This window comes from Sturnira hondurensis, unplaced genomic scaffold (genome assembly GCF_014824575.4).
Source record: "Sturnira hondurensis isolate 20B ecotype Veracruz unplaced genomic scaffold, ASM1482457v3 Scaffold0000167, whole genome shotgun sequence".
Taxonomy (NCBI): domain Eukaryota; kingdom Metazoa; phylum Chordata; class Mammalia; order Chiroptera; family Phyllostomidae; genus Sturnira; species Sturnira hondurensis.
The window spans coordinates 5556364-5582883 of record NW_028072798.1 but is presented as its reverse complement, the minus strand read 5'-3'; the positions used below and the strand labels follow the sequence as shown (position 1 = coordinate 5582883).

The window sequence follows — 26520 nt, the reverse complement described above, 5'->3', positions numbered from 1 at the left end:
GGCCTAGCCTCGTAAAACAAGGAGGGAAATGCGTTTACACTGCCTTTGTAGCTTGAGAAGTATTTTGACACATCCACTGAGAGGGCGAGAGCACAGGCCCAGTCTCTGCAGAAAGCAGACCAGCTTGCACCTGCCTGCATGCCCAGCAAGACCCCAGATGAGCCCGCGTGGCCACGGGGTGGGCAGCGATGGGTGCCCGAGATGACCAGCCCAGGAAAGCTGCGCACCTTACAAATGCATATCAGAGATAAAAGGGCAAGGGTAAGAAATCGGGTCCACTCTGGCTGGAGGGAGGGCTCAGCTGGTTGGCGTCATCCTGAACACCAAAAGGCTGTGGGTTCAATCCCTGGTGGAGGCACATATGGGAGGCAGCCAATACATGCTGCTCTCTCAATGTTCCTCTTCTCCCCACCCTCCTTTCTCCCTCTCCCCCTTCCTTTTTTTCTAATAACAACGGAAAAAAATGCCCCCAGGTGAGGGGGTGGGGAGAAAAAGAATAAAGAATAAAGAAAAAGAAAAAGAATACTGGGCCACCGGGTGAATTTTAAATCCAGGGACCGCAGATTCAGTAGAATTTGATTCAAGTATATTTCTCGTGGGTACAGCGGTTAGGAACTTGGGCCCCAGAGCTGTCTGTCTGGATTAAATCCCAGCTGTACCACTTACGAGCTGGATGAACTTGTCCAAGTGACTCCATTTCCCTTAGTGTTCACACTTACACAATGGGCACAACAACATTAACTTCCTTGTGGGAGTTTTGTGAGGATTAAATGACATACGCAAAGCACTTAACAAATACCCAGCACACAGTGTGCCTTCAGGAGCAGTTACCTTGTTACAAGGAGGGCTCATCTAGAATACAAAGGAAAGAATGAAGCCTGGCAGTTCTTCAAACAAAACCCAATGTGGCCAGGATGCCCACTGTTTTATGCTTTGGAAGAAAAGATGAATAAGTCCTATCTCCAATTGGTTTTAATGTCAGATCCCACTAAAGGGGTAATAACAAGCACTGAAGATGCTTTCTATCCTAGCCAAAGATCTGTCTCCTTGAGACACTTAAATAAGGAGGAAGGCGAGAGAGCGGTTCCACCCCACACTCAACTGTAAGCCCTAATTCTCTGGGTCCTGGCGCAAACATTTTCTGAGCGCCAAACACTGGGACCCTGGTTTCCTCAAAGCCTGACCCCACTGTAACAAACTGGGCTGCGATGACCGGCTCCGTAACAAGCCTCTGGCCTCTGACGCCTGTGCTGTCCACCCCGGTGAGCCCCTGGCCCCTCACCTGCAGGCACAGGTCCCGAGCGAGCCTACCCTGCTCCTCCCTAAGGTTCCAAACCCCGAGGCGCCTCTTCTTGGCTCCCTGCCAGCTCTCCCCCCTCTCTCCCGCCTCCCCAACAGTTAGCCCCTCCTCCTCTTGGCCCTCCCGTGCAGGGCACCAAGCCCTTGCTGACTCTGCGCTTCCAAATGTTCCACGGGCCTGAAGAGCTGTTACCTGAAATGAGGTCCTAGCTGAGAAAAAGGTTTCACTTCTAAGGGTCTTAAATGGTTCTTTCCTCTGGCATTCAAGTTTGAATTTTACCTTATTTATGGAAGAGGAAGGAGAAGGAGAAGATGAAGAAGGTGGTGACTGGCTGAGACTTTCAACACAACGAATCTGAGCCAAAACAGCCACCTTAAAATAAGAAAGGTGCTCAGTAAGTGCAGGGAAAAGAGTACACCAAAGCTCTTCACTGACAGCAGCAAGTTCACAGCAGGCCACGTTCCCCAGAAAACCCCAGCATGCCTCTCACTCACGCACATCACGCGCAAAGGGCAGAGCCCCGGTGCGGCAGCGGGTCACCGTCAGCGCCTTCGCTCGTGCTCGAAGACTGTTGCTGTTGTCATGCAGTACCTCCGCAGCACTAAAGTCAGTTATTCGCAGCACAGAAGGAATGGGACAAATACCATGCAAGTCGCCCAGACAACGAAAGAAACACCAGAGAAAAAACACAGCTAAGCTTTGAAAAACGTTAAGATATTGAACCTTTTGCTTTCACAGACACCAGATACGTGAGAGCCCAGACCACATGAGCAGAGCCACTGGGCTGACGCGAGACAACCCCAGAGCCACGATGAACCGGACCTGCCAGGCCCAGCTGAGAGCACAGGGCAGACTGGCTGGGCCGTGAACCTGGGAGCAAAGGGCTTTCGCTGTGTGCTCCCGCGACTCTGGCTCAGCATGCAGCCTTGTGGTGAGAACAGGTCACTGGTAACAGGCGACCTCCCACGAAGCCAGGCAATGGCCCAACCGGCATCGCTGTTGACACACCAAAACCAGCCTAAACAATACATTTCACTGGCGTGTAGTTCTGAAAGCTCCCCCAGACGCACAAAGCTGCCTTACGGAAGGCCCGGGCCCGTGACCAGCAAAGTTCCAAGTGTCAGCACCGCCGGTCTAGAGCAGTTTTGAAGAACGGTGCCAACGAAACCTACAATAGATGTATACAGTCTCCCTTACAAAGCCCCGTGACTTCACACTGGGGGGATCCGCTGGGGGTAAGAGCAGGGGACAGAGAGAACCTTTTCAATAAGGGTTTTGTAAGAGGAAATCTCAATAAGCAGTTATTAGAGGTCGAACAGCATTACAGACCTTATTCGAGATAATGAAACAATAACCAAACTTAAGACTTTTGTGAAGCCTTCTTTTACTGATTCATTTCAACATGGGCTACAAAATGGCCTTAAAATGGCCTAACATTGTTTTTGCTTTTTTTTTTTGAGAAATGAGAAAGCAAAATGTAGTTCTAACATGGAAGTACTATTATTGCCTTCCCATATCCTAACCAATAAAAATGTCTTTATAACTAATACCATTACATTGAAAATCTCTATTAAAAACGTTATATTCCTAAATGCCCACTTAACTTACAGCATTCGTTTACTACCTGCACGGTTAAAAAAAATTAACCATCCCAGAGGCTCTTCTGGAAGAGAACTAACTGCTTGGGACTGGCAGCCCAGGGGGAGGCAGAGTGACGGGCGGGGGGTGGCCCCTGCCCCTGCCGCCCCGGCTGAGCACACAGACCTCCTCTACATTGGGGTTCGGGGAACATCGGCAAACCTCAAAGCATGTCCCACTCTACGTGCCTTCTGATGTACTTGTGACGGAACACAAAAATGACCCCAGGGTTTACAGAGCACGTTACCATGCAAAGCCTCTGGAGGTTACAAAACTGGAAACAATGTGCCAAAAGCCCTGCCTGTCACCGAGCTTACAAGTAATATAACTTACAGGAGTCACAAGTAGCGCTGAAAGAATGAAGAGGAAGCTGAAGGGAGAAGAGCCTTCTGAAAGATGGAAGGAGTCACCCTGTCACTCTCGGGACAGGGCAAGGTACGAGAAAAGGGGGCGTAGCATGAGGCGAATTTGCAGAACGGCCAGTTGGCCTGGAGCCTAATATGTAAGTGAGGACCAGGTGCATGGAGGAATCAGAGAAATATAACCGAGGTTGGAGAAGCATCTAGTCCTGCCTCAAATCCAGATGCATTCTCACAGTTTCCCACCACGCACTGTTCAGCGTCCACCTGACTAGTCCGACAGGTAGGACAGGGGCCACCTCCTCCACGCTTCTCCTCTCTGCAGGCTTCAAGGCCCTGCAGGAGGCCCCGGCTGTCTTAGGGCAGAGACAGCAGTGCGTAAGATAACTGTAACGAACACTCATGGAATCAAAGCCCTACAAGTACTAAGTACCGCTCTGAACACTTCAGAAGTGCTCTCCACGTACTCTTTCCGACAGTTCTATGAGGCTTCCCTGATGAGGAAATGGAGGCACCCACAACCTGAGTAAGTTGAAAAAATACCAAGAAACAACAGGCTCTGGCTGGTGTGGCTCAGTGGACTGAGTGCCAGCCTGCAAACCAGAGTCACAGGTTCGATTCCCGGCCAGGGCACATGCCTGGGTTGTGGGCCAGGTCAGGTCCCCAGTGCGGGGCACGTGAGAGGCAACCACTCCTTGATATTTCTCTCCCTCTCTTCCTCTCTCTCTAAAAGTAAATAAATAAAGTAAAAAAAAAAGAAGTAACATTCTCTAACGCACTCTCCTTCTAAAGATGCAAGTGGTAACAGCATTCTGCTGCCCATCCTCCCAGTGTCCTTGTCGTCACTCATCGTGGGTAACCAATCAGCAGTAACTGAACTAGGAAGCATCGCCTAAACGGATCATATTTTCATTAACACTAATGGAAAATTTTACTGTAATTTTCTCAAATTATCCCACTCTTCCAAGTTTTCTAGAAGCAATACAACAACGGCACCACGTGCTGAGTGCTGGAGTCAAGGTCTCTTTTACTCGTGCTGCGCCCGAGAACAAGGGCACACACGTGACGGCCGAGGTCGGACCAGCGCTCCGGTCCAGCCGGGGCTTCAACGCTGCCCGCCTCAGCACAGGACCCCTCTCTCCTCTCGCCCTCGCTCCACGGGGTGTTTGCAGTCACGGGGTCTGCGTTCAGCTCCTGCCAGATGCTGAAAGGCGACTCTTGACAAACACCCTGCCTTTACTCTTATAATCACCTTTATAAAGAGTCTTTCGCCAAGAAGCAAGCTGTTTGTTAATACGCAACAGAAATGGCCACACAAACATCTATCAGCCGCAACGTGTCACGAGCATTCCCAAATGCACTCTGCTCTCTGGAAAGGCAGCCACACCCAGTGGGGTGGGTAAAACTTACCTGGTTGTTACTGTTGGCAGCTGACGTATTAGTGTGAGCTATACTTGCTGAGAGAGAATCGAGGAAGGCTTGGTCAGCCACTGAATTTCCACAAGAAAATGGGTCTTTTCCATCACTGGGTAAAATCTGAATGTCAGAGAGAGGCACAATTATTTTCATAGATTAGAGTTATATCAGAGTCAGAGTCCCCAAGCACGAGTAAGAACTGTCACTTATTAAGGGAAAGGGGCTCATATTCTGAAAAGGCAAGCAAGCCCAAGACTATCTATAACGAGTCCTTTGTGTAAATAAGCAGAATGCTGGAGAATGCAATTCATTCCAGTATCTACTTAAATTCTCCGAGCGTCCTCATTCTTGTCAGTCTGTAGAATCCTGAGAGGGGCTACGGATTTCATCTTCTCCAGAGGGTTCACAACTTCCTACTCCAACTCCCAATCAGGAACAAGCGCTGCAGGCAGCAGCCAGAACACCTTCCCACGGTACTGTTCCTCTCTACTGGAGGGGAGCTGTAGGGACCTTTATTCTTGCTCTCACTCTGATTTTACCACAGGGCACCAGGCAACCTTAGTTTCTATCATCGGAGATGAGGCAAGCTCACCTACAACCAGGTCCTTAGTTTTGAGTGAGCTACAGACAACCAGCAGGGGGCGCCAGGAGGCTAACGCGCAAGAGGGTTTGCAGGCTGTGTGGGTGTGACCCAGGCTGGGAGCTTCATTCATTCTGGGTGTTGTAACCCTGTCCTTGGCATCTCCCATACTAGAACTTCAACCAGACAGTGGTTCTCACAGCAGCTCCTTTCACACCCTCTGTCTGCGGGCATGGGAGAAGGAGCTGCGAGGTGCGTCCTAAACTAGCACAGGAAGACGTAATAAGCTACTTAAAAAAAACTACTTAAACTTTGAGAGTCAATTCTCCAGCAAACAGCACTGCAGGCAGCAGCTATTACACGACACAAGCGAATGAACAATAGAGACTTGTATTCGGGATAATGAAACATGGCTATCCTTGGAAAGAACTTAATCTAAACACTAGGAGTCACTCTTTGGAGCTTGGGTCTATCGGTAGTACTTTTCTTAGTTCCACTCCAACATATTCTCCACATTTTATATAATCAGCATGCACTACTTTCACCATGGAAATTTTGTAAGTAAAAAGTTGCTCTCTTCCAGTTTGCTCTTTAAGTTTAGTCGGTAATTCGTGAAAAGATGCCTGACGGAGACCAGGTGGGATCTGCACGCGACCGGACGTTCTTACCTCGACGTAGTCTGTGGGGACCAGGCCTCGTTCTCCTCTGCTGTTCCTTCCCTCCAGCCAGCCTCCGCCAACATCCTAAGAAAAAATTTTTTTAAAAGGGGAAAAAAAAGACTACAGTTGGAATTTCCTGCAGAAATTTTGCTTTGTGAATTGTTATACAAGAAAAACAATGAATGCTGATCTTTCTATTCCTTTAAAACTAAGCTCAAAATTTAACACTTTTAGGCCTTCTCTTTACTCCAGAAAATCATATCTAAAAACGAGAATAACGAACTTCAACAGTAGGTGACCAGAGACTGAAAGCAGCCCACTAACACAAGGTCACCACTACGTCGTCGCTTTCTGGCCCCTGCTCTGGGGGACATCACAAAGCTGGTCTGCAGCCCCAGGGTCAACACGCAGAGCACACACCCCACCTCTAGAGTCTGAGCCACCCTTTGCGACCACCTGGGCCAACAGAATGAGGTGGACGTGGTGGGGGAGCTCAGAGCATGGCCTTGAGAGGCTCTGCACACTTCAGATGGCTTTCCCCGCAAACAGCTGCTACGAGAATGCATTTGGGCGGCTAGACAATGAGGTAGACAGGGCCCAATCTGGCCACTGCCCCACCCAAAGCCAGCCCCCCTCAGCAGGAGCCCAGCCAGACAGGCGAGTGAGGTCAAGTCAGGCCCCTGGGCTCCAGGTGACGGCAGGCTCCTGAATGTGCCCAGGTTGGGGGAACCACCCAGCCAACTTGTAGATTCCTGGTTGTTGAAGCCACTCAGCTTTAGGACTGCTTGTTATTTAGGGAAAGCTAACTGCTGATCCATGGTTCCTTAGCTCTTCTGAGTCAGCAATATTAGTAAACTAAATAATAAAGTACTCCATACCAGGATTCCTACTTTGCAATCTATTATCTCAGCAAAGTCCCAATTTCCCCTTAAAACAGTAAGAGTTAAGTACATAAAGTGTGCCCTAATTAGTTAATAACTACCTGAATCTAGATAAAAATATTCTTTTAAAGAAATCACTTTAAGCCACAACTCTCTCCATTTTTGACAATAGTAACTTGAAGACAATACTGTTTTTTCTGTGATACGAAGAACACTTCTTCATTTATAAAAATTAGATGGGTAGATAATCTAAATTTTTCCTACGAATGAAAACAGAACCCACTTACTTATATACACTTAGCATATTTTATAAGACTACATAAACCGTATTCTGCCATGTGTAATGAGCACCCATGTTTCTGTGTCCATTACACACGGGATTATTAGACCCATGGTGTGTAATCATTACACCCGTGTATAATGCACATCCTTATTTTTCCCTCTAAAATTTGGGCAAAACATGCTCATTATACAAGGCAAAATATGAGTACTTCTCCCCAGCAATCTTTCTGTATCTAAAACATAAAATAAGAGACACAAAAATAAAGAACAAACTGACAGTGACCAGAAGGGAGGGAACGATGGGGGAAAGAAGGAGAAAGTCAAGTCAAGGAACACGGAATAAAGACGGACTCATGGACAAGGACAAAGACAACAGCGGGGGGGGGGGCACTATATGTGGGGGGGCAGGCAGGGAGAATAATGGGGGGAAATGGGGACCACTGCAATTGAACAACAATAAAAAATTTTAAATAAACATAAAATAGGTTTTAGAAATACTGTCAACAGTAAGAAACCACTACCCTCTTGGTCACCCCTCCTCCCCCCTCCCAGAATGCCCCTGGCCGGGCCTCTGGCACCTTCCTCTGTGTCACCCGTCAAAGGTGCCCCAGGGCTGGCCTGTCCCAGCCCTCCTCTCCAGCTCTGCTCGTCCACTTTTAATGCGATGCAAAGCCACAGGCCACGGGTGATTATTTACTGTTCTTTACACTCAGCATATCTAAAAGTAACCTCACTTACTCTTTTCCAGACTTATACATGTTGATAAGGCCAGCTCTGTCTCAGATGCAGAGGACAAACACCTCAGGTGTCCTCGACTCTTCCCACCCAGAGCGTCTGACAGGCACCAAGGCCTCGGGCCTGACGTCCCGAAGCCTCCTTATCTATCTTCTCCCCACTCCCGTTGCTAAGCCCACAGCCCTGTCCCGGGGCTCCACTCCACTCGGTACAGCTCTGCTGGATTAAGTCCCCTGACGTGCAGGTCTCCCCCGCCGCCCGCCACACCACTGCCAGCCACGAACACCAGGCAAACCCTGAAACAAGCCTACCACTCAGCTGATGAGTCCGAAGTCCGTGCACGGCCGGCCGCACACGTCCTGCTGGGTCTGACTCCAGGAGCCAGCGCTCTCAGCCTGCTGGTCTGCATGCCCCGCACGCCCTGCGCAGCACTCCCCAGCAGGCGTGGCTCTGAATCCTTGCGTTGCCGCTTACAAGCAGAGTGGTTTGGGGCAAATTCCTTAATGTGGCTAAGTCTCACTACCCTCATTTGTAAAAGGAGATAAAAGATACGGACCTCCCCGAGTTCGTGGGGAAATACGTCAACCACAATGTGCAGAGCGTTTGGCTGACCCCTGGCTCACGGGCTGTCAAATGGTAGCTGGCGCAGGTGAGAAACACCGCAGGCTTTCTAATCCTCACCCCTCTGCCCGCCGTGGGTGGCTCTCTCCACTTCTGTCTGACAGAACCCCACCCAGCCATCTTCAGGGGACTGCCCTTTTCTCAGTGTTTGTAAATACATATTCTTATTTACCATCAATACTTCATAAGCAATAGGAAAAAATCCATGTCGGTTTGAGTGATCAACTTGTTTAAAAAAGTCTTAAAAAATAAGTCCCTAAGGGACACGGTTCTCTTACCGGGTTTGTAATTGTGATGACTTCCCCTTCACTGACTGTCAGTTCATTATTTCCAGGCTCCGCAGCAAAATCGTACATAACCCGAGCCTGTTGGGAGTGGAGAGGAAAGGAAGTTCACATGTAAACTTGGTAAAAAACAAACCACCTCTGAGTTCATGTTGTAGACATGCTGGTGTGAACAGAACACTTCCGGACAGTGGTCACGGCTGCAGGGAAGGAAGACGTGTCACTGAAATGAGTCCCCAGCCCTCTCGTGAGTGATGAGGGAGGACACACACCAGGGTGAGAGCCCCTGTCCTGTTCTGGGACAGGGAGGCTGCTGGCAGCTGCTCCACTGCCCTCAGAGTTCAGCCCCCGAAAGCAGAGAACACCCCCATTTCATCAAAGAGAAAAGGCGCGCCCCTCCAGTTCAGGAGGTGAGGAGGGGAAGTGCGGATTTTGTTCATCTGAGGACACCCCCTCTCAGGGACCGAAGAGATATGCGTGTGGACATACCTGTATGTCCACACGCCAAAGAGTCACACGGTCTCATAATGTTCTCCAGTTTTAGGTTAACCCCCCGCCATTAAAACTCTCACTAAGCCTTATCTAGAGCCACTGGGACGTATTTTCACAATGCATCACCCCCAACCAAGCAGACTCAGAATGCAGGTGCACTTATCCCCTGCCGCCAATCGACCCACTGTGCAGTGACCCCCAGGCTGTGCGGTGACCCCCGGGCTGTGCAGACCAGCCGGGTAGCCTGCACAGCTGCAAGTGTCAAACTGCTCCCTGCAGCAAAGGCCTCATTTCACAGCAAACAGACCACAGGGAAGCCATGCTGGTGGACGTGGGGCTGCTCTTCCAGCCTCTCCCTCAAGAAGACCCTTGAGGCACCAACTGTAAATGTGGGTTTCCTGGACCACGTGTGTCTTCTGAGAGAGAATCAGCACTGTAGAGAACATACTTCAGAAATACTTTTATGATACATAATTAAATCTACCCTTTTTAACCACCTCAGATGCTCTATAAATAAATGTCTTTCATAGACTATCTTACAGAAGGAAGTCCATCTTCTCAATCGGGGCTCACACATATCTTAGAACACACGGTGCACTTTAAAAGTAACTGTTTGTCCTGAGAGGCAAACTGAGGTGTCCCTCCAGGCGAGTTAACGAGGACGAAGGGGCGCACCCACGCAGTGAGTGTTACTCCGCACCTGCCACGCGGCAGGAACAGCGTGGGCCCGCGGCTGGCGGTGGATGCCTTGCCCACAGGTGCCCAAAACCCTCATCATAAGGGTTAAGGGTTCAGAGCTAATAGAGGACAAGGGAAAAAACCAATACTAATCTAATTTAGAATACAGCAAAAACAGCAAGATGGGCTGATGGACAAATACGAGATAAAGCAGGCACAGTAAACACATATCCTCGAATGAGGATGTCAACAGAAAAAATAACTAAACAGTCTAGGGGAGCAATTATGTCTTCTTTCAAATTTTAAATTTTCTTTTTTAAATTTTTTTATCTTTATTGTATTTTTCCACTACCATTAGTGCCTTTATACCCCCCTCCCCCCAGCAATCACCACACTGTTGTCCACGTCCATGAGTCCTTTTTCCTTTTTGCTTAATCCAGCCCCACCACACCTCCCACTAGCTGTCATCCTGCTTTCCATCTGTGAGTCTGTCCCCATTTTCCTTGTTAGTTCGGTTTGTTCATTACATTCCACACATGAGTGAAATCATATGGTATCTGTCTTTCTGTGACTGGCTAATTTCACTTAGCATAATGTTCTCCAGGTCCATCAGTGCTGTTGCAAAGGGTAAAAATTTCTTCTTTTTTACGGTGGAGTGGAATTCCATTGTGTCAATGTCCCATAGTTGTTTTATCCACTCATCTACTGATGCACACTTGGGCTGCTTCCATAACTTGGCAACTGTAAATAACACTGCAGTGAACATAGGGGTGCTCATGTTCTTTGGAATTAGTGCTTTGGGCTCCTTTGGATATATTCCCACAAGTGGGATCCCTGGATCAAAAGGCAGATCCATTTTTAATTGTTTGAGGGAACTCCACACTGCTTCCCACAGTGACTGCACCAATCTGCACTCCCACCAACAGTGCAAAAGGGTTCCCCTCCCTCCACATCCTCACCAACAGTTTTTTACGTTACAGTTTACTCTCAATACTATTTTGTATTAGTTTTGGGTACACAGCATAGTGGATAGACAATCATATACTTTACAAAGCGGTCCCCTGATTTTTCCAGTCCCCACCTGGACCCACACGCAGTTAGGACAATATTACTAACTGTGTTCCCTGCACTGTACGTCACGTCCCCGTGACCGCTCTGTAACCGCCAACCTGTACTTCTCAGTCCCCTCACCTTCCCCACCCAGCTCCCCACCCCCCGCCCCTCCAACAACCACTGGTCTGCTCCTGGGTGTCAGTGAGTCTGTTCCCATTTTGTTTGTTTGTTTTGGAGAGCAATTATTCTTCTAAAGCTTAAGTATGACTGGAAGCCTTCAGCACAGAAGAGCTCTGGACATGGTCTCCCATGGCCCACTTCCCCTTCCTGTCCTTGCACTTGGTTCCCACCTGCCTGCCTCCTCACCGTCCTCCCTCACCACTCCCCTTGTACCTCTTCCTCTCCCCACACAGTATCCGAAACCTAAAATGCCGACCCTGACTCCGACTGCCAACCTACCTATTTTTGAGTTAGCCTTTGAAAAAAAAATTGTTTTTCTACACTGCTTTTCTAATGTTAGTCATACATTAAGAAATGACTTATTTTCAACAGCTAAATGTCCACACAGTTCCTAATCGGTAGGTAACTGTACCATACGCTGAATTCAGCCTCGATTACTTCAGACAAGGTGAGTGGCTGGCAGGCAGCAATCTCGCACTTTAACTTCCACTGTCCACATGCAGTGAACGGGCATTCGTGGACTCAGAGCCCCACGGCCAATGTCTGGAATACTGAGTGAGCCACACACACCTGCCTGGTACGTGCGTAACCCACCATCCTTGGCACACGCTGCCTTCTGGGAGAAGAGAGAGCAGCACAAAAATAGTCACGCTTTTTGACTATTTTGTAAACATCTGTTGTCTTGTCCGCCCCATCCTCCTTCTGGAAACTGTTTCTGTCGAGACTCCAAGCAGTTAGTGAGCAGATAACCCCAGCAGGACAATTGGAACTTTCCCAGAAAGCGATGTGATCTCCAAAATACAGAAAGAACAACACCAGGAAGGCAAACAATCCAATTAAAAAAATGGGCACAGGGCCAAATAGACACTTCGGCCGAGGGGACATGCAGATGGCCAACAGACACACGAGAAAATGCTCAACGTCACTAGCCATCAGAGAAATGCAAATTAAAACCACAATGAGATACCACCTCACACACCTGTCAGAATGGCTACCATCAATTCATCACCAAGTGCTGGTGAGGACGTGGGGAAAAGGGACCCCTGTGCACTGTTGGTGGGAGTGCAGACTGGGGCGGCCACTGTGGGAAACCATATGGAGTCTCCTCAAAAACTAGAACTGGAACTGCCTTATGACAGGCAACCCCACTTCTGGGCATACACCCTAAGAACCCCGAAACATCCGTTTGAAAGAACACGTGCACCCCTGTGTTCACTGCAGTACGGACAACAGCCAAGATCTGGTAACAGCCCCAGTGCCCACGAGCAGATGAGGGACCAAAAGGTCTGGTGCGTTCACACAGTGGAGTCACACCCGTGGCCGTGAAGAGAAGGAAATCCTAGGCTTTGCGACAGCAGGGACCTGGAGAGTATTACACTGAGTGAAACTAGCCAGGCAGAGAAAGACAACTACGATCTCACCCAACGGCGGAATCTCAGGAGCAGAATAAACTGACAAACAAAACAGAGACAGAGGCGTGGGCCCAGGGAGCAGACTGACAGCTGTCAGAGGGGGCAGGGAGGGGCACTGGGTGGAAGAAGGTGGAGGGAGTAGCCAGGGAACACAGATGCCGGACCCTTAGACAGAGTGCGGTGACGGCCCGAGGGAAGCGGGGCAGGGGATGGGTGGAGGCGGACAAAGGGGGAAAATGGGGACAGATATAATAGTGTTAACAAGAAAAATAAAGGGGAAGAGGCAAGTGATGTGAATGCTGGGGAGACTGGTCTTTTTCTATGACAATGTTGCCAGTGGCCAAGGAGCTGAGGAATGAAAAAGCCAGAAAAATCCCGGGGAGGGGAATGGGGAGAGAAACGAGAGGGAAGCCGCCTCTGGATGAGATCACTGGGGAGGCCTTCAAGCTGCTTCTCCTCTCGGGGACTTTCCGTCGCAGGAGCCAAAGGATCCCCTCTAGAGCTCTGGCCAACACGAGGTCAGATTCAGTCACTTGCAACCAAGAGTTCAAGTTGACACAAACCAGTAATTCCAAATGAAAGAACTCATTCAGAAACATTCTAAATTTAAAAAAAAACAACCACCAGATAATTCCTGTTTTAAAGGAAAAAAAACAAAACCAAAAAAAACTAGAACCTAAATGAACAGAGAATTAAACAGTTTAAAATAGAAAAAAAACACACAAAAAAAACGGGCAGCAACAAAGTCCGCACTCGGGTTGGAACGCAGAACACAAGCCCCATCTCTAAGCTCTGCTTCTTCGGTTTTACACAAATCACAACTAAATCTCAGAAACCGGTAGCACGTCTTCAGGAATGGAGCTCTCTCTCGTCCTTTGAAGAAACACTCAAAAAGGAAGTGACACATGTGCACCTTCAGAAATCCAAGAGGCTGAAGGATTCTTTACTAATCTGACCCCTGTGAGGGGTGATGCTTGGGGTGCAGGTAACGTTTCTGTATAACCAGTGTCCCTTTTTGAATGGCAAGCTCGTTGGACACAAGCACACTCATTTGGCTTTTCATAAAAATCTTGGACATTTAATGCCTCCTGTTTATCACCTTTGCCTGGCCATCAAGGTCATCAGAAGAAACAGAACTTACTCTAACAGACTGAGCGCTAGTATATAACGTTAACATACGTGTATGTACTTGTCCCTGTTCTAAGTGGCTAAGGCTTAAATGTTTTCCAGTTTATATCAATCTGTGATTTTAACTGCTGTATGCTTGCTCAGCTGGTGTTTTGAATCAAATATATAATCTTAAATAGCCCTGTAAAATTTCGTCTTGTTATATTCAGCCCACCACTCCTATCTACTAAGAGTTTTCTGAATTCTGAAGCCACTATCCGATTATCCCTTAGTCTTTCTTGCTAAGTCATCAGAAAGCATAAGCATGCTTTCCACAGTTTCACTTGCTTCATTTAAAACTGTTAAAGTAAGCCCTGACCTGTGTGGCTCAGTTGGTTGGTTGGGCACCATCCTATACTGCAAAGTGAAAGGTTACTGGTTCTATTCCCGGCCAGGGCACACGCCTGGGCTGCCGGTTTGGTTTGAAGTAGGGGTACGTACAGAGGCAACCAACTGATGTTTCTCTCCCTCTCTCTCTCTCCCTTCCCCCTCTCTAAAAATAAGTAAATAAAATCTTCAAAAAAATTTTTAAATGATGTATCCCCAGGGCCCAAGATAAGGAACTCTTTCCAAGAGGCCACAGGTCCATTAACTACCATGTTTCGGGTGTGGTGCCCTTGAAATTTCCAAAGAAGAAAACAAAGTCAGTCTAGTTCCTTAAACACACACAGCGGGTTTAACGGTCTAGTTCAGAACCTAGTAGAGATGGCACAGTTCTGTCAAGGTCGTATTTCAACAGTTGTTCTAGGAAAGATCTTCCCCAAAAGAAGACACTTCTCTGAAGTGTTGGTAGCAGCCATTGAGAATGGCTGAAAATTTGACTTTTCTTATGAAAATTTTTCAAAAATAAATAAACTACCAATGAAATTAATATGTTCTTTAAAAATGTTTTTCCTAGAATGGGTTTATACCTGGCATCCTGACAAAACGGTGTGCTTAAAGGAACTTTTTAACTAGTGGTAAATTAGATGAGCAGTTTGGGAAACTTCTAAAATAAACAGTAAATAGAAAGTCATTGAGTACAGGAATGTAAATTTCCAAGAAATAGTTAGAATAATCTTAAATCTCAGTGTGATAACAAAAGCAATTATTTAATCCCAGAGGGAGAAGTTCTAAATACAAATAAGCAACCCAACTGTGCCACCCACTTCCACACTCCCCCCCTCCCAACATTCCACTCAGGCAGCCGGCTCTGCAGAGGACTCAGACCCAGGAACGTCTCCTCGGAGGCCACGTGGTGGCCAAGCTGCCGTAGACCAGGGTGATCTGGAGAGTGTGCCAAGCCCCCCCAGACCACAGCTTCTTTAGGTAGTGTACAGGACCGTCGGACACGAGCACCTCAACAAATCACTCGCTGTGGTGGGAACCAACCGGCCACATCACACACACCACTATTACCGCGTCCTGTGACAAAACAGACACTTCTGACACCCACATGTGCCTTGCCTGCTCTACTCATGGCTTCACGGTTTCATAATTAAAGGCGCGCGCGCACACACACACACACACACATGAAAAGTTTTACTGCCTTTTTATTTTTAGGTTCAAGTCAAAACAATTGCATCATACAAAAACATGTGGCTGCTTTAAACTGGGGTCAGTTTCCCTCTTTCTGTGAAGAACCGGACGACGAACACGTCACGGCTTGCAGGCCACACAGACCTATCTGTGCTGCTGCGATAGGACAAAGACCGGCACGCACAGCGCGTCAGCCAACGGGCAGGGCTGTGTTCCGAACGGTGCTGTCTACAAGGAAAACAGCGGCAGGTGGGGCTCGGCCCGCAGGCCCTAATCTGCCGGCTCCTCCCAGGTGGCTGGGCACAAGTCATTATGCAAAATCATAACATGGAAGACAGGAGGGACACAGGAAAGAATCTTTGCAATTCAATCCCAAAGGCTAATGTAATACATAAAGAGCTTCTAGAAGCCAAGAAAACAATATGCAACCCAACATGAAAATGGGCAGAGGAACAAAGAATTCACAGAAAAACACAAATGGCCCATAAACATGTGGGGAAAACACTCAATTTCACACAGAAAGAAAAATGAACTTGGTAGATGATGTCGAATTTCCCCCCATCGGGGGCTGTACCATTTAAACCTCTACCAGCAACAGACATGAAAAGTAATGGTCCTTCTCCATAGTCTCACGAACAGAATTAATTAGCTGACTTTTGGATTTTTGGTGACGTGGTAAGAGAGAAATGCTACTTCAAGACAGTTTCAGAGATTCTTTCGCCCTTTCACCCAGAAGTCTCATTTTGGGAATGCACTCCCTAGATGCATCTGTGACCGCACACACAGGGCTATTTACTGTGGTACTGTTCGCAATGTAACCGTAGCGACCACTAACAGGCGACTGGTTACACGGACCTAGGAATGTCACCACAAGGGAATACTATGCAGCAATAAAAAATAAGAACACTCTCCACGCACTGGCATGGAATGAAGCCATCAAGTGAGGAAAGCAAGTTGCAGAACAGGGCGTATCGTATGCTACCTTGTTCACAGGTAGAAGAACACTTATATGTGCCAGTACTTCCAGAAAGAAGCAGTAGGTAAATTATTTTAGAACTTGTCACCTGAACAGATGGGAGAGGAAAATGAGTGGACAAGAACAGGAGTGGGAGTGGGAGTCCTCGGTGTATTTCTCTTGCTGTTCAACTGTTACATGTATCACCTGTCCAGGAATTCCACATTAAAATGGAAGGTGGGGGGAAGACACCATTTACAGTAGCTGTGAAAGATAAAATACATATTGTAGGAATAAACTAAAGAGATATGTAACACTAATCTAAAAAAAGATTTAAGATGTTCCTAAGAGATAGAACATTGGAAAAACTGGGAAGTATTACAGACTGCCTACAAAAACAGTCACAAGGAATCTGCCCACCCCAAAGACTGCTCCCCTGCGGGCAACTGACACTGACACTCCTCCCTCAGAGAAGCGAAGGCTGTTTTTCCCCTCCTGACTCGGGACTTGGTCACCTGCTTGCTTTAGCCAGCAGATGTGACCCAAGCAGAGGCCTGAAAAGCACTTGCACTAAATGGTGGGGGGGGGGGGGGGTGCTGCTCCTACAGCAGGAGCACCTCTGTGACGGGGCGGGGGTTTGCCCCTGCAGATGAGACCACAGTCTGACCCAGCCTCCTGGCTGTACAACATGAGTCCCCCCAACATGTGGGCAAGGCCACCTGAAGCCACCCAGCCTCAGCTGGGCTTTCCAGACTACAAGCACCACCCGCAGAAACAGCAGGCACGTGCTGTTCTAAGGCACCATGTTTGGGGGTAGTCGGCTATGCAACAACACTGATTCATACAAACAGCTTCTCCACGTTCACAAAAGGGAAGGCCCAAGGTCATCGAGACAGCTGCTATCACCCCAATGTTTCTAATAAAAATATAAACAAGTTTCCTCTTTTCCTGAAATAGAACTAATCCTAAAATTCATTTGGACGTATAAATATATAAAAATAGCCAAAAAAATGTTTTCACTAAACCCCCATCCCAAACCAAGTAGAGACTAGAAAAAGTAAAATCCACACAACTAGTTCCAAAGACTAGAAATGTAGCAGTATGAAAAAGGTGGCATTATAGTGTTTTACAATAAGTGAGTAGCTCTCTGGAATAAAGAAACAAAACGCATGCCTTATACCAAAATAAATTCCAAGATGGAAAAAGATTTACATCTAAAAAAAAAAAGGAAGGAAGGACATATTCACACACTTGGTGCCTAGAATGAAATCTCGAAATAGCATTTTCCATTAAAAGAAGTCAAATTTACATAGAGAAATGGCTGATTCCGTGTTGCAGGAAGAGAAAGCCAAGAATGAACCCCAGACACACAAGATGGGCTTGGACCATCTCTTCTCACCAGAGACGGGAGGCGGCAGAGCACGGCCCACGACGGCCGTGGCAAAGGGCAACCAGGCCCCGGCTCCGAGAGGAGCCTGCTGTCCAAACGAAGGACAGCATGGGCGTCGACAATGGTAAGGACTGAACATCGAATCTGTTTGAACCCGTGAGTCCAAAAGGACACAACTAAAGGGCCACTGTTACAGGGGACTAGGGGGCCGATGCGTTTCGCAAACTGGTAAGTGAGGTGAAAAACACCGGTCTTTGTCCTGCCTCTCCTTTAGAAGCTGCTCCGCAAACTGCTCCACCAGCAGGTGAGAAGGAAGTCTCTCTCTATAAAAACATTCCAGCTACGCAGACTGGAGCAGCCACTCTGGAAAATGGTGTAAAGATCTCTAAAAACAAAAGAGCAAACAAACAAACAAACTGGAACTGCCGTGTGACCCGAACCCCACTTTGGGTGTTCATCTGAAAGATGAATAATAAATCGAAGAATAAACTCCATGTCTCACGTACTGATAAGAGTAAACCTACTTTTGACCACTCTATACAATGAAATATTATTCAGCCTTTAAAAAAGAAGGAAATTCTGAAATATGCAAAAACCTGGGTGAACCTTGAGAACAAAGATGAAAAGAGGATAGAATTATTATCCTCTAATTACTATCATTAGATTATATGATAATATTTAATCTTTAATAGTTTAACGCACCTAACCATAGTGCACCCATCCAAAAGACAACCAGAAATTTCTTGCCTTCTGGGGGAATACAATGCTAATTATGAAATATACTGGGAAGAAAATGAGAATATTATTTCCTCATATTCTATGCCGTGGGTCCTAGTGCCCAGTTTACAGGAGCTACAAAGGAATATATTAAACTGTGCAGTGAGGGTGCTATGAGCAAATCCAGATACAGAAGGTTAGAGAATCATTTTTTCTAACAAATAATTCCAAAAGACAGAATCAAGCCCTGGGAGGGGGGAAGAGGAGCAGAAGTACAGGAATCCATAAATTAAGAGACTTAGAAGATCTATCACAATTGCAATATAAAAACTACATAGATTCTGAATCCAACAGAAAAGATTATGATATTTAAGACAACTGGAAATTTGAATACTTAAGAGGTATATGATATTGGAAAGTATTCAACTTTCAGGTACCAAAATGATATGTAATTACATTTTTAAAGGATTCCCCATCTTTAGTGATCGACACTAAAATACTTACAGATGAAGTGATAAAACAGCTGGTACTTCTTCAAATATAAAGGGTCCAGAGAGGGAAGTTGATGGGGTCTGGATGGAACAGATGAGTCAGTAGTTGCTCAAGTTTGCGTAATGGCTTCATTACACTATGCTAATTTGAATATGTTTAACATTCTTCATAATAAACAGGTTTTTGTGGAAACTATAAGAAGTACCACAGGAAATGTTAAGAGAATGTTTAAAGCAATCTTATGGTAGGGGAGGACTTTGGCTATGAAACAAAATCCTAAAGTTCTTAAAAGGACGACGGGATGGAGTTTCTCTTCACCCAAAATGAAATATACCTCCCTCGCCTGGCAAAAGCCAACATAAACAAGATAAAAATACATGACAAGTGGGAAAAATGCCTGCAACTCCTATCACAGATTACAGGTTGGCTCCCCACTCTGTAAATGCCATCTAAAAGTCAGTAAAAGAGAAAAAAAGTGAAAATGGCTTTTGAAAATGTAAAACTTCACTCATAAAACTGAATAAATACTATTTTTCACCTATCAGGATGGCAAAAAGTCAGGACTCTGGCGAGCACAACGCGCCGGTGAGGGTGGGAGTCCCGGGAAACGGGCGTCCCCAGTGCAGGTGGGAGAGAGGGGCCGGCAAGCAGCGCCTGTCGGGACCACGCGCACCCACGGTCTCTCACTCAGAGACGCCGCCTCCGGGGCTTTGGCGGCTGGAAACACTCGTCCCAGTACAAAATGACCCTCTGAGAGCTTGTCTGTAGCCGCAGCACTGCCACAAGAACAAACGACCAGATGCAGCCTAGAAGGCGGGACTGGTTAGGAAAGCAGAGAACTTGCACAGGAAGGAGGACCGTGAGCACCGAGGAAGAATGGGGCGTGCTCCTCGTCTGGATGTGGAATTACTTCTAATGCACACGAGGCGGGGGGCTAAGAAAAAACACACCGTGGAATTGTCTTCTGGAGGGCGGGCCCCTCCTGGGACAGGCTCGCCCCACTCGGTGGGAGTCCTAGGAACCCACCTGTATCAGTGCACCAGATGGTGGTGTTGTGAGAGGCTGTGTTCAGCTCCAGTGAATTTTTGCTGAAGACTCTTTCAATGCATTGGCCCATGCCATAATGTATGTTTTACCAGCGCACCTGCCTGCACTCTGCTGAGTGTTCAGCAGTTTTTGACCCAAAACGGTGTGACCCCCATGCCATGCCCCACCCTCCCTATTCATCTATCTTGCCCTGAGCGACTATTTTTGTTTCTCAGGATGAAAAAAGTCCTCAAAGGGAAACACTTTGCTGATGTGGAAGAGGTGAAACAGAAAAACAGCAGAAGCACTAAAAGGCATTAAAATCGATGAGTTCAAAAATTGTTTTGAGGAGTGGAAAAAGTTTTGATAGCTGTATTGCATCAAATGGAGAGAACCTGGAAGGTGACTGAAGTTTAAACGTGAGAATACACAGTTTTTATAAATAAATTGTTTTTCTTGGGTCCCGTCATATGTGAAAAAACAAAGCAATACACACCACGTGTGTAAAAAAAGGGGAAAATACATTTTCTTATCTGTGCACAGAATATCTCTGCAGAGATGACAACTGCCTGGCGGGGGTGGGGGGTGGGGGCAGGAGAGGGGTTTTCAGTCTTAGCCCGTTTCTACCGTTTTAGTGCCTTATTTTTTTAAAGTGACAATTGCTTGTCTTTTTTAAAAAGATTTTATTTTGTTTTTAGAGAGGGGGAGGGGGAAAGTGAGGGAGACAACCACCAGTGTGTAGTTGCCTCTCATGCGCCCCCTACTGGGGACCTGGCCCACAACCCAGGCATGTGCCCTGACTGGGAATCAACCAGCTACCCTTTGGTTTGCAGGCTGGCACTCAATCCACTGAGCCACACAAGCCAGGGCTAGTGTCTTGCTTTTAGCCTGAACCTAATGCCTAATTTAAAGAAAAAGAAAAGAAAATTTGAAAGCACTGTCTTGTACTTCTCTAGGGAGCTCAAAATCCTGTTGAAAATACCACAGTCTAGTATAGAGAATCTTCCCTGGTTATAGCAAAGCACAAAACATCCTAAAGTTTAACTCGTAAGGTGACTGGAAGACAAACAGAATTTGTATTACAGGCTACATGTTCCTGCCGTGCTCATTCTGAGTTCTGTGATTTTCACTGTGTGTGCGCACACTCGTACACATACACACACTTTATAGCAATAACAAAAGCAACATAATGAAACTTAAAAAGGAAAGGTTAAAAAGTATTCCTCTTCTGCCAAAGGGCACGAGCTAACAGATTTGACAGTGCCCTTCAACCCATCCTGCACTGGGCCGGTGTGTGCACAGAAACACAGACCCACGCGGGACCACAGCACTTACACTCTTCTTCACGCCTCGGTGCAGCTAATCCTCGGTCCTTCACATCAGCACTTGTTCACCCAACCTCCAGGGCAAAGCACACAAAACCCACTTAGCTGTGATGAAGAAAATAACCTTCCCCTACCCCCAACTAAAACAGCTTTATTGTTTTCCTGATTGTAAAAAGACGTGCACTGTAAAAAACAAAAACCGCAGCAACAAAAAAACATACGCCCACACAGCTGCCTTCCGAGACGCGGAGACCACTGGGAGAGCCTGCACGTACCCCAGTACCACTGTCTGTCTGAGCTGCCACCCCCGGCTCCCCACTGGGTACTGACCCTGCTTTTCATCCCCCCACAAAAGGGTTAGTAAATGTAATTACTGGCAACATGGCCACAGAGCTGGCTTTGAAGCCAGATCACACAGGTTCAACTGGGCCAAATTCCTTAAAGCTTAGTCTCTGAAATTCCTCAATAAGAAGATAACAGCAAGAGCCTCGTGACACAAATGATAAATGGAGCAATAACTACAAAGTGCTTAGAACGGCGACGGGCACGAGGGGCCCTGTAAATGCTAGCTGCCGCAACCTTTGGGCTTTCTGAGCGTTGCATGTACTCACACAACTTCTGTCTTTCCAGCCCACCGAGGTCTCTAGACTAGCCTTGGAGCGCAAGGGAGAGCTGAGTGCCGGGCTGCGTCTTCCCACAGAAGGTGGTTCTGCAATCTCACTCCACCAGACCATTTGAGAAGCAGACGCCCCTGGGGGGTGGCCAACCAGCAGCACCCCCAACTCCCGCGGAGTGCGTGGAGGTGGGGGTGAGCCAGCAGTGCTCATGAGGAGTCCCTCAAGCTCAGTCGTTTGAAAAAATATTAGTCTATGAAAATTTGTCAATTTTAAAATAAACTGGCAAAAATCAAGTTTCTCTGTAATTAATAACTTGATTGAAAAAAATAATTGGAAGGATACTATTCCCAGTAGCAACAAAAACGAAATACAAAGGAAGACATAACCAGAAGCATCAGCAACCTTACTGAAGGAAGTCGGTCAATAAGTCACATCATGTTCCTAGAACAAGGCACAGCACCGTAAAAGACGTCTGTCTGTAACGAAACTGTGATCGTCCAAAATCCCAAGGACGCTCAGTGACCTCAGTGAGAACCTCAACAGAGAGACAGGAAACATAAAAATGAGATGAAAACACAAAGAACAGCCACTCAGAATGAAGACTACAGTAACTAAAATCAAGAATACACTAGAGAAAACCAACAGGCTGTATGAAGCAGAGGATCGAATCAGCAATTTGGAAGATAAGAGAGCAGAAAACACCCAATCAGGACAGCAAAAAGAAAAAAGAATCGAGAACAATGAGGACAGTAAAAGGAGCCTCTGGGGCAACATCAAGCAGACCAACATTCGCATCCCGGGGTACCAGAAGAGAGACAGCAATGAAGTAAAAACCTGTCTGAAGAAATAATGGTGGAAAACTTCCCTACCCCGGCCAGGGAAATAGACACACAAGCCCAGGAAGCACAATGAGTCCCATACAAGTTGAACGTAACGAGGCACACACTAAGAAACATCGTAATCAAAAGCCCAAAGGTTAAAAACTAAGAGAGAATCTTAAAAGCAGCAAGAGAAATGCAATCATTAAAAAGGAGCTCCCAGACTGTCAGCTACTTTCTCAACAGAAACTCTGCAGGCCAGAAAAGTCTGAATGAAATATTCAAAGTGATGAAAAGCAAAAATCTATAACCAAGATAACTCTACCCAGCAGTTATCATTTAGAATCAACAGATAAAGAAAGAGCTTCCCAGACAAGAAAAACCTAAAGAAGTTTATCACCACCAAACCAGTATTACAGGAAATGTTAAAGGGGCACCTTTAGGAAGGAAAACAGATGAAAAATATAAATAACAAAATGGCAATAACTACCTATCAACAGTTACTGTGAATGCGAATGGATCACCACTCCCATCAAACAGCACAGGGTGGCTGAATAGATAAGATAAGACCCTCCCTCGAGTATGCTGCCCACAAGAGACTCACTTCAGATCCAAAGACACACAGACTGAAAGTAAAGGGAGAGAAAAAGATATTTCATGAAAGCAGAAATTTAAAGAAAAGCTGGGGCAGCAATACTTACACCAGACAGAACAGACTTTACAGCAAAGGCTATGACAGGGGACCAAGAAGGCCTCGGCAACCCCACCCCTGGTCTTCACCCGAAGAAGCAACCCAAAACTCTAATCAAGAAGACACATCCACCCAGATGCTCACAGCAGCATTACTTCCAACAGCCAAGCTACAGAAGCAACTTGAGTGTCCATCACTAGATGAATGGATAAAAAAAGTGGTCCATATATTCGATAAAGTGTGACTCAGCCATAGAAAAGAACGAAATCTTAGCATTTTCGACAACATGGATGGATCTAGAAGGTATCATGCTAAGTGAAATGTCAGAGAAAGACAAAGACCACATGATTTCACTTAGATCTGGAATCTAAAAAACAGACAAATGAGTGAAACAAAACCAACACAGACACCAAGAACATTCTGACGGTTGCCATACGGGAGGGGGTTTGTGGGGACGGGGGAAAAGGTGAAAGGACTACGGAGAGCAAACTGGTGGGTACAGACCCGTCTTGGGGATGTAAAGTCCAGCACAGGGGATGGAGTCAGTAACACTGCACTGCAATGACTATGCCTGCTGTCAGATTTACTGTACGTTATATAAATGTCTAATTAGTGTGCTGTACACCTGAAAGTAATACAATACTGTATGTCAACTGTAACTAAAAAATAAACTTAAACTACTCAAAAGATGCTTCTTCTTAAGGGCACCCGTAAGGGCACATACAACTGGTTACATGAGGAGGACGAGGGTCGGCTCTAAACAGAACACCTGGAGGAAGGCCGGCACGCTTACGATTTATTTTTATCAGTGGTTCCTCTTTAGGGCAGTTTCTCCTCTGGATTCATGCAGCTGATATAAAACTCACCACAGAACTACAGCTGGTTTTTATTGTATCACAATGTAAGACTAAAGTAAGATAGAATAAAATAAAACTACCAAAGAGAATTAAGTTAGCAAAATAAAATACAATTTGAAGAGCTAACAAAGTTTACTTCACCAAAAATAGAAGCAGGAGCCACACTTACTCCAACAAAGAGACTCAGGATGCACAGCGACCAGGAGACAGGAAGAGATGAGGATCCCCCTGGAGGGTCCTAAGTGGCACCTCCGAGGGGGCAGGGAGGCTGCTCTGCCCAGGCTCCGCCAGCACCTGCTCTTCCCTCTGCAGCGAATCCTTCCTGCAAAGCAGCAACTGCGACAAAAAGGGAAACCCGAGCAGAAGCAGCACGAAGGGGCACTGACTGAGGCACCCCACCTGTGCCCTCATGGAGCTTTCAGGGCCACCCTCCCACAGGGGCTCGGCCCAGTGTCACCAGGGGAACAAACAGCAGCTCGTACCAACTCGGTGCATCACGTCGCCCGTCTGGAGGCAGGACGACCAACAAACAGAGGAGCTGGAAGTCAGCCCCGTTCTTCGCCCAGCACCCTCTGCCACATCAGCTGTCCTGGGGCCACCGGGTGTCCCTGACACCACGTCTCCTGGCCTCCAGCCAACTCCGTGCACGGCTGGTAGAGCTCCCTCGATGAAACAGGCTCAAAACATCTCGAAGACCTAACGGTTTCCGATGACCTAGGATCAGGTTCAGGTTCATTTTCTGGTGTTTCAGATCCTTTATAATCAAACCCCCCTAAAAATCTAATGCTGTCCCCCACTCCACAATGCCCCCCAACCCAGTGACACACCACCGGGGTCAACACTGTAGAGAGCTTCCAGCACCCACGCCCTCTTCCTCCCTCTGCACTGGGCAACCCCTGCCGCCCCCCCACCCGCCACCCCCATTTTGTAAGGTATCACCACGTCCAGCTCTAAGGACAGATCTGGGCCCAGTTAGCCTGGCCAGTGTTTCTCAACAGCGGTGCGATTACACAGCATTGGGGCAAGCAGAGGACAGTTCTTCATACTCTTTACTTTGGGACTACCCTGCACTTTGTAAGCATTCAGCATCCCTGCAGGAAATATGGTAGGCTCTGGCACAGTTACAGAGTGACTCTACGATCACAGAGCAAGAAAGCAGTGAAGCCAGGACAGCAAACCAGGACTGTCTGCAGGCAAAGCCTGGGCCCTTTCCAAAACACCCAGGTGGTAGACATCCCTTACGGAAAAAAACAACTACCGAAGAGCTACTACTGATCACACCAGGAGGATATGAAAACATGCGAGAGCCACCGCTCTCAGGGGCTGATGGGAAAGACAAACAGTCACGGAGCGCAAGGTGTGACACACAGAATGCAGGAGGGGAGTGTGCACTGTGGGCGGGCAGGGACGGGGTGTCAGCTGGGAGGGAGCAGGCAGGGGAGCCCAGGAGAGGCTCTTCCGAAGCTCAGTGACCGGGGCACTGCCTGTCCTTTTCTTACTGAATAGGGTCTTGTCTAAGTTGTTTCCTAAAACACGTGAGGGCCTCCAGAAGAGAAACTGTTTGTCTTTACTTCTTTTGCATCTCTACAATACACTTTAGTTGCAAACAATAGTAAGCACTGAGTATGGGCTAAAGAGGAATGGCGAGAGAGTATGGCCCATCACAAGGTTCAGTCTGCCCTCCTCCTAAGGGAGAAGACTTCAAAAGTGACTGTAGCCACCAGGTTTCCTACACTTGCAATATCCCCTGAATTTGAAGAGCTATGACATCATTTTCTTTGTGCCATGGTACTTCTGCAAACTACGCTGCTGGTTTTTTCTACATAATTGTCTAAGGTTCCTTTTCACTGAAAATGTTACAGAAGCACTTCTGATACGTCACGACACAACACAGGGCACTGATTCACTAATGGCAGCTGATCCAGTTAAAAGTGTAAAGAACATCCCATCACCCACGGTCAGTTCTCCTCAAAGCCTGATGGGTCCACAAGAACCCTGCTCCAACCTGAGCAGGCCCAGGTAACCAGCCGCAAACCCCAACACCACGAGGCATCACCAGGAGGGCACCACGCAGCCCGTATTCCATGTGGCCAATTTACCAGCTCTCCTGAGGGTGCCTGTGCTCGCATAAAACGTGTGGGGGCCTCGGATTCTTGCACAGAGCAGGCTGCTCCACGCTGGGGCGGTGCCCACCCCAGGTGACTCACGCTGACCAAGACGGCTCTTGAACCCGCGGATGTCCGTTATACTCATCACTGTGGCGAAGCAACCGAATTATCATACAACGAAACACGAGTGTGAAAGGAGTAACTTTCAAGAATGTGAGTTGAATGGTTTAAGAAGCTTTGATAAAAAAATAAGTTACTTGAAAGTTTAC

General features: G+C 47.2%; 1 protein-coding gene across 1 annotated transcript in view; it reads right to left on the bottom strand.

Moving 5' to 3' along the window:
• Positions 1–26520, bottom strand: part of SNX9 (sorting nexin 9) — an 85998-nt gene that overhangs the window by 42264 nt on the left and 17214 nt on the right. The window contains exons 2-4 of the mRNA XM_037054889.1: positions 8750–8836; positions 5962–6036; positions 4708–4833 (exon numbers count right to left, since the gene is read on the bottom strand). Coding sequence (XP_036910784.1) covers positions 4708–4833; positions 5962–6036; positions 8750–8836 — 288 coding nt within the window. The remainder of the gene's footprint in view (positions 1–4707; positions 4834–5961; positions 6037–8749; positions 8837–26520) is intronic.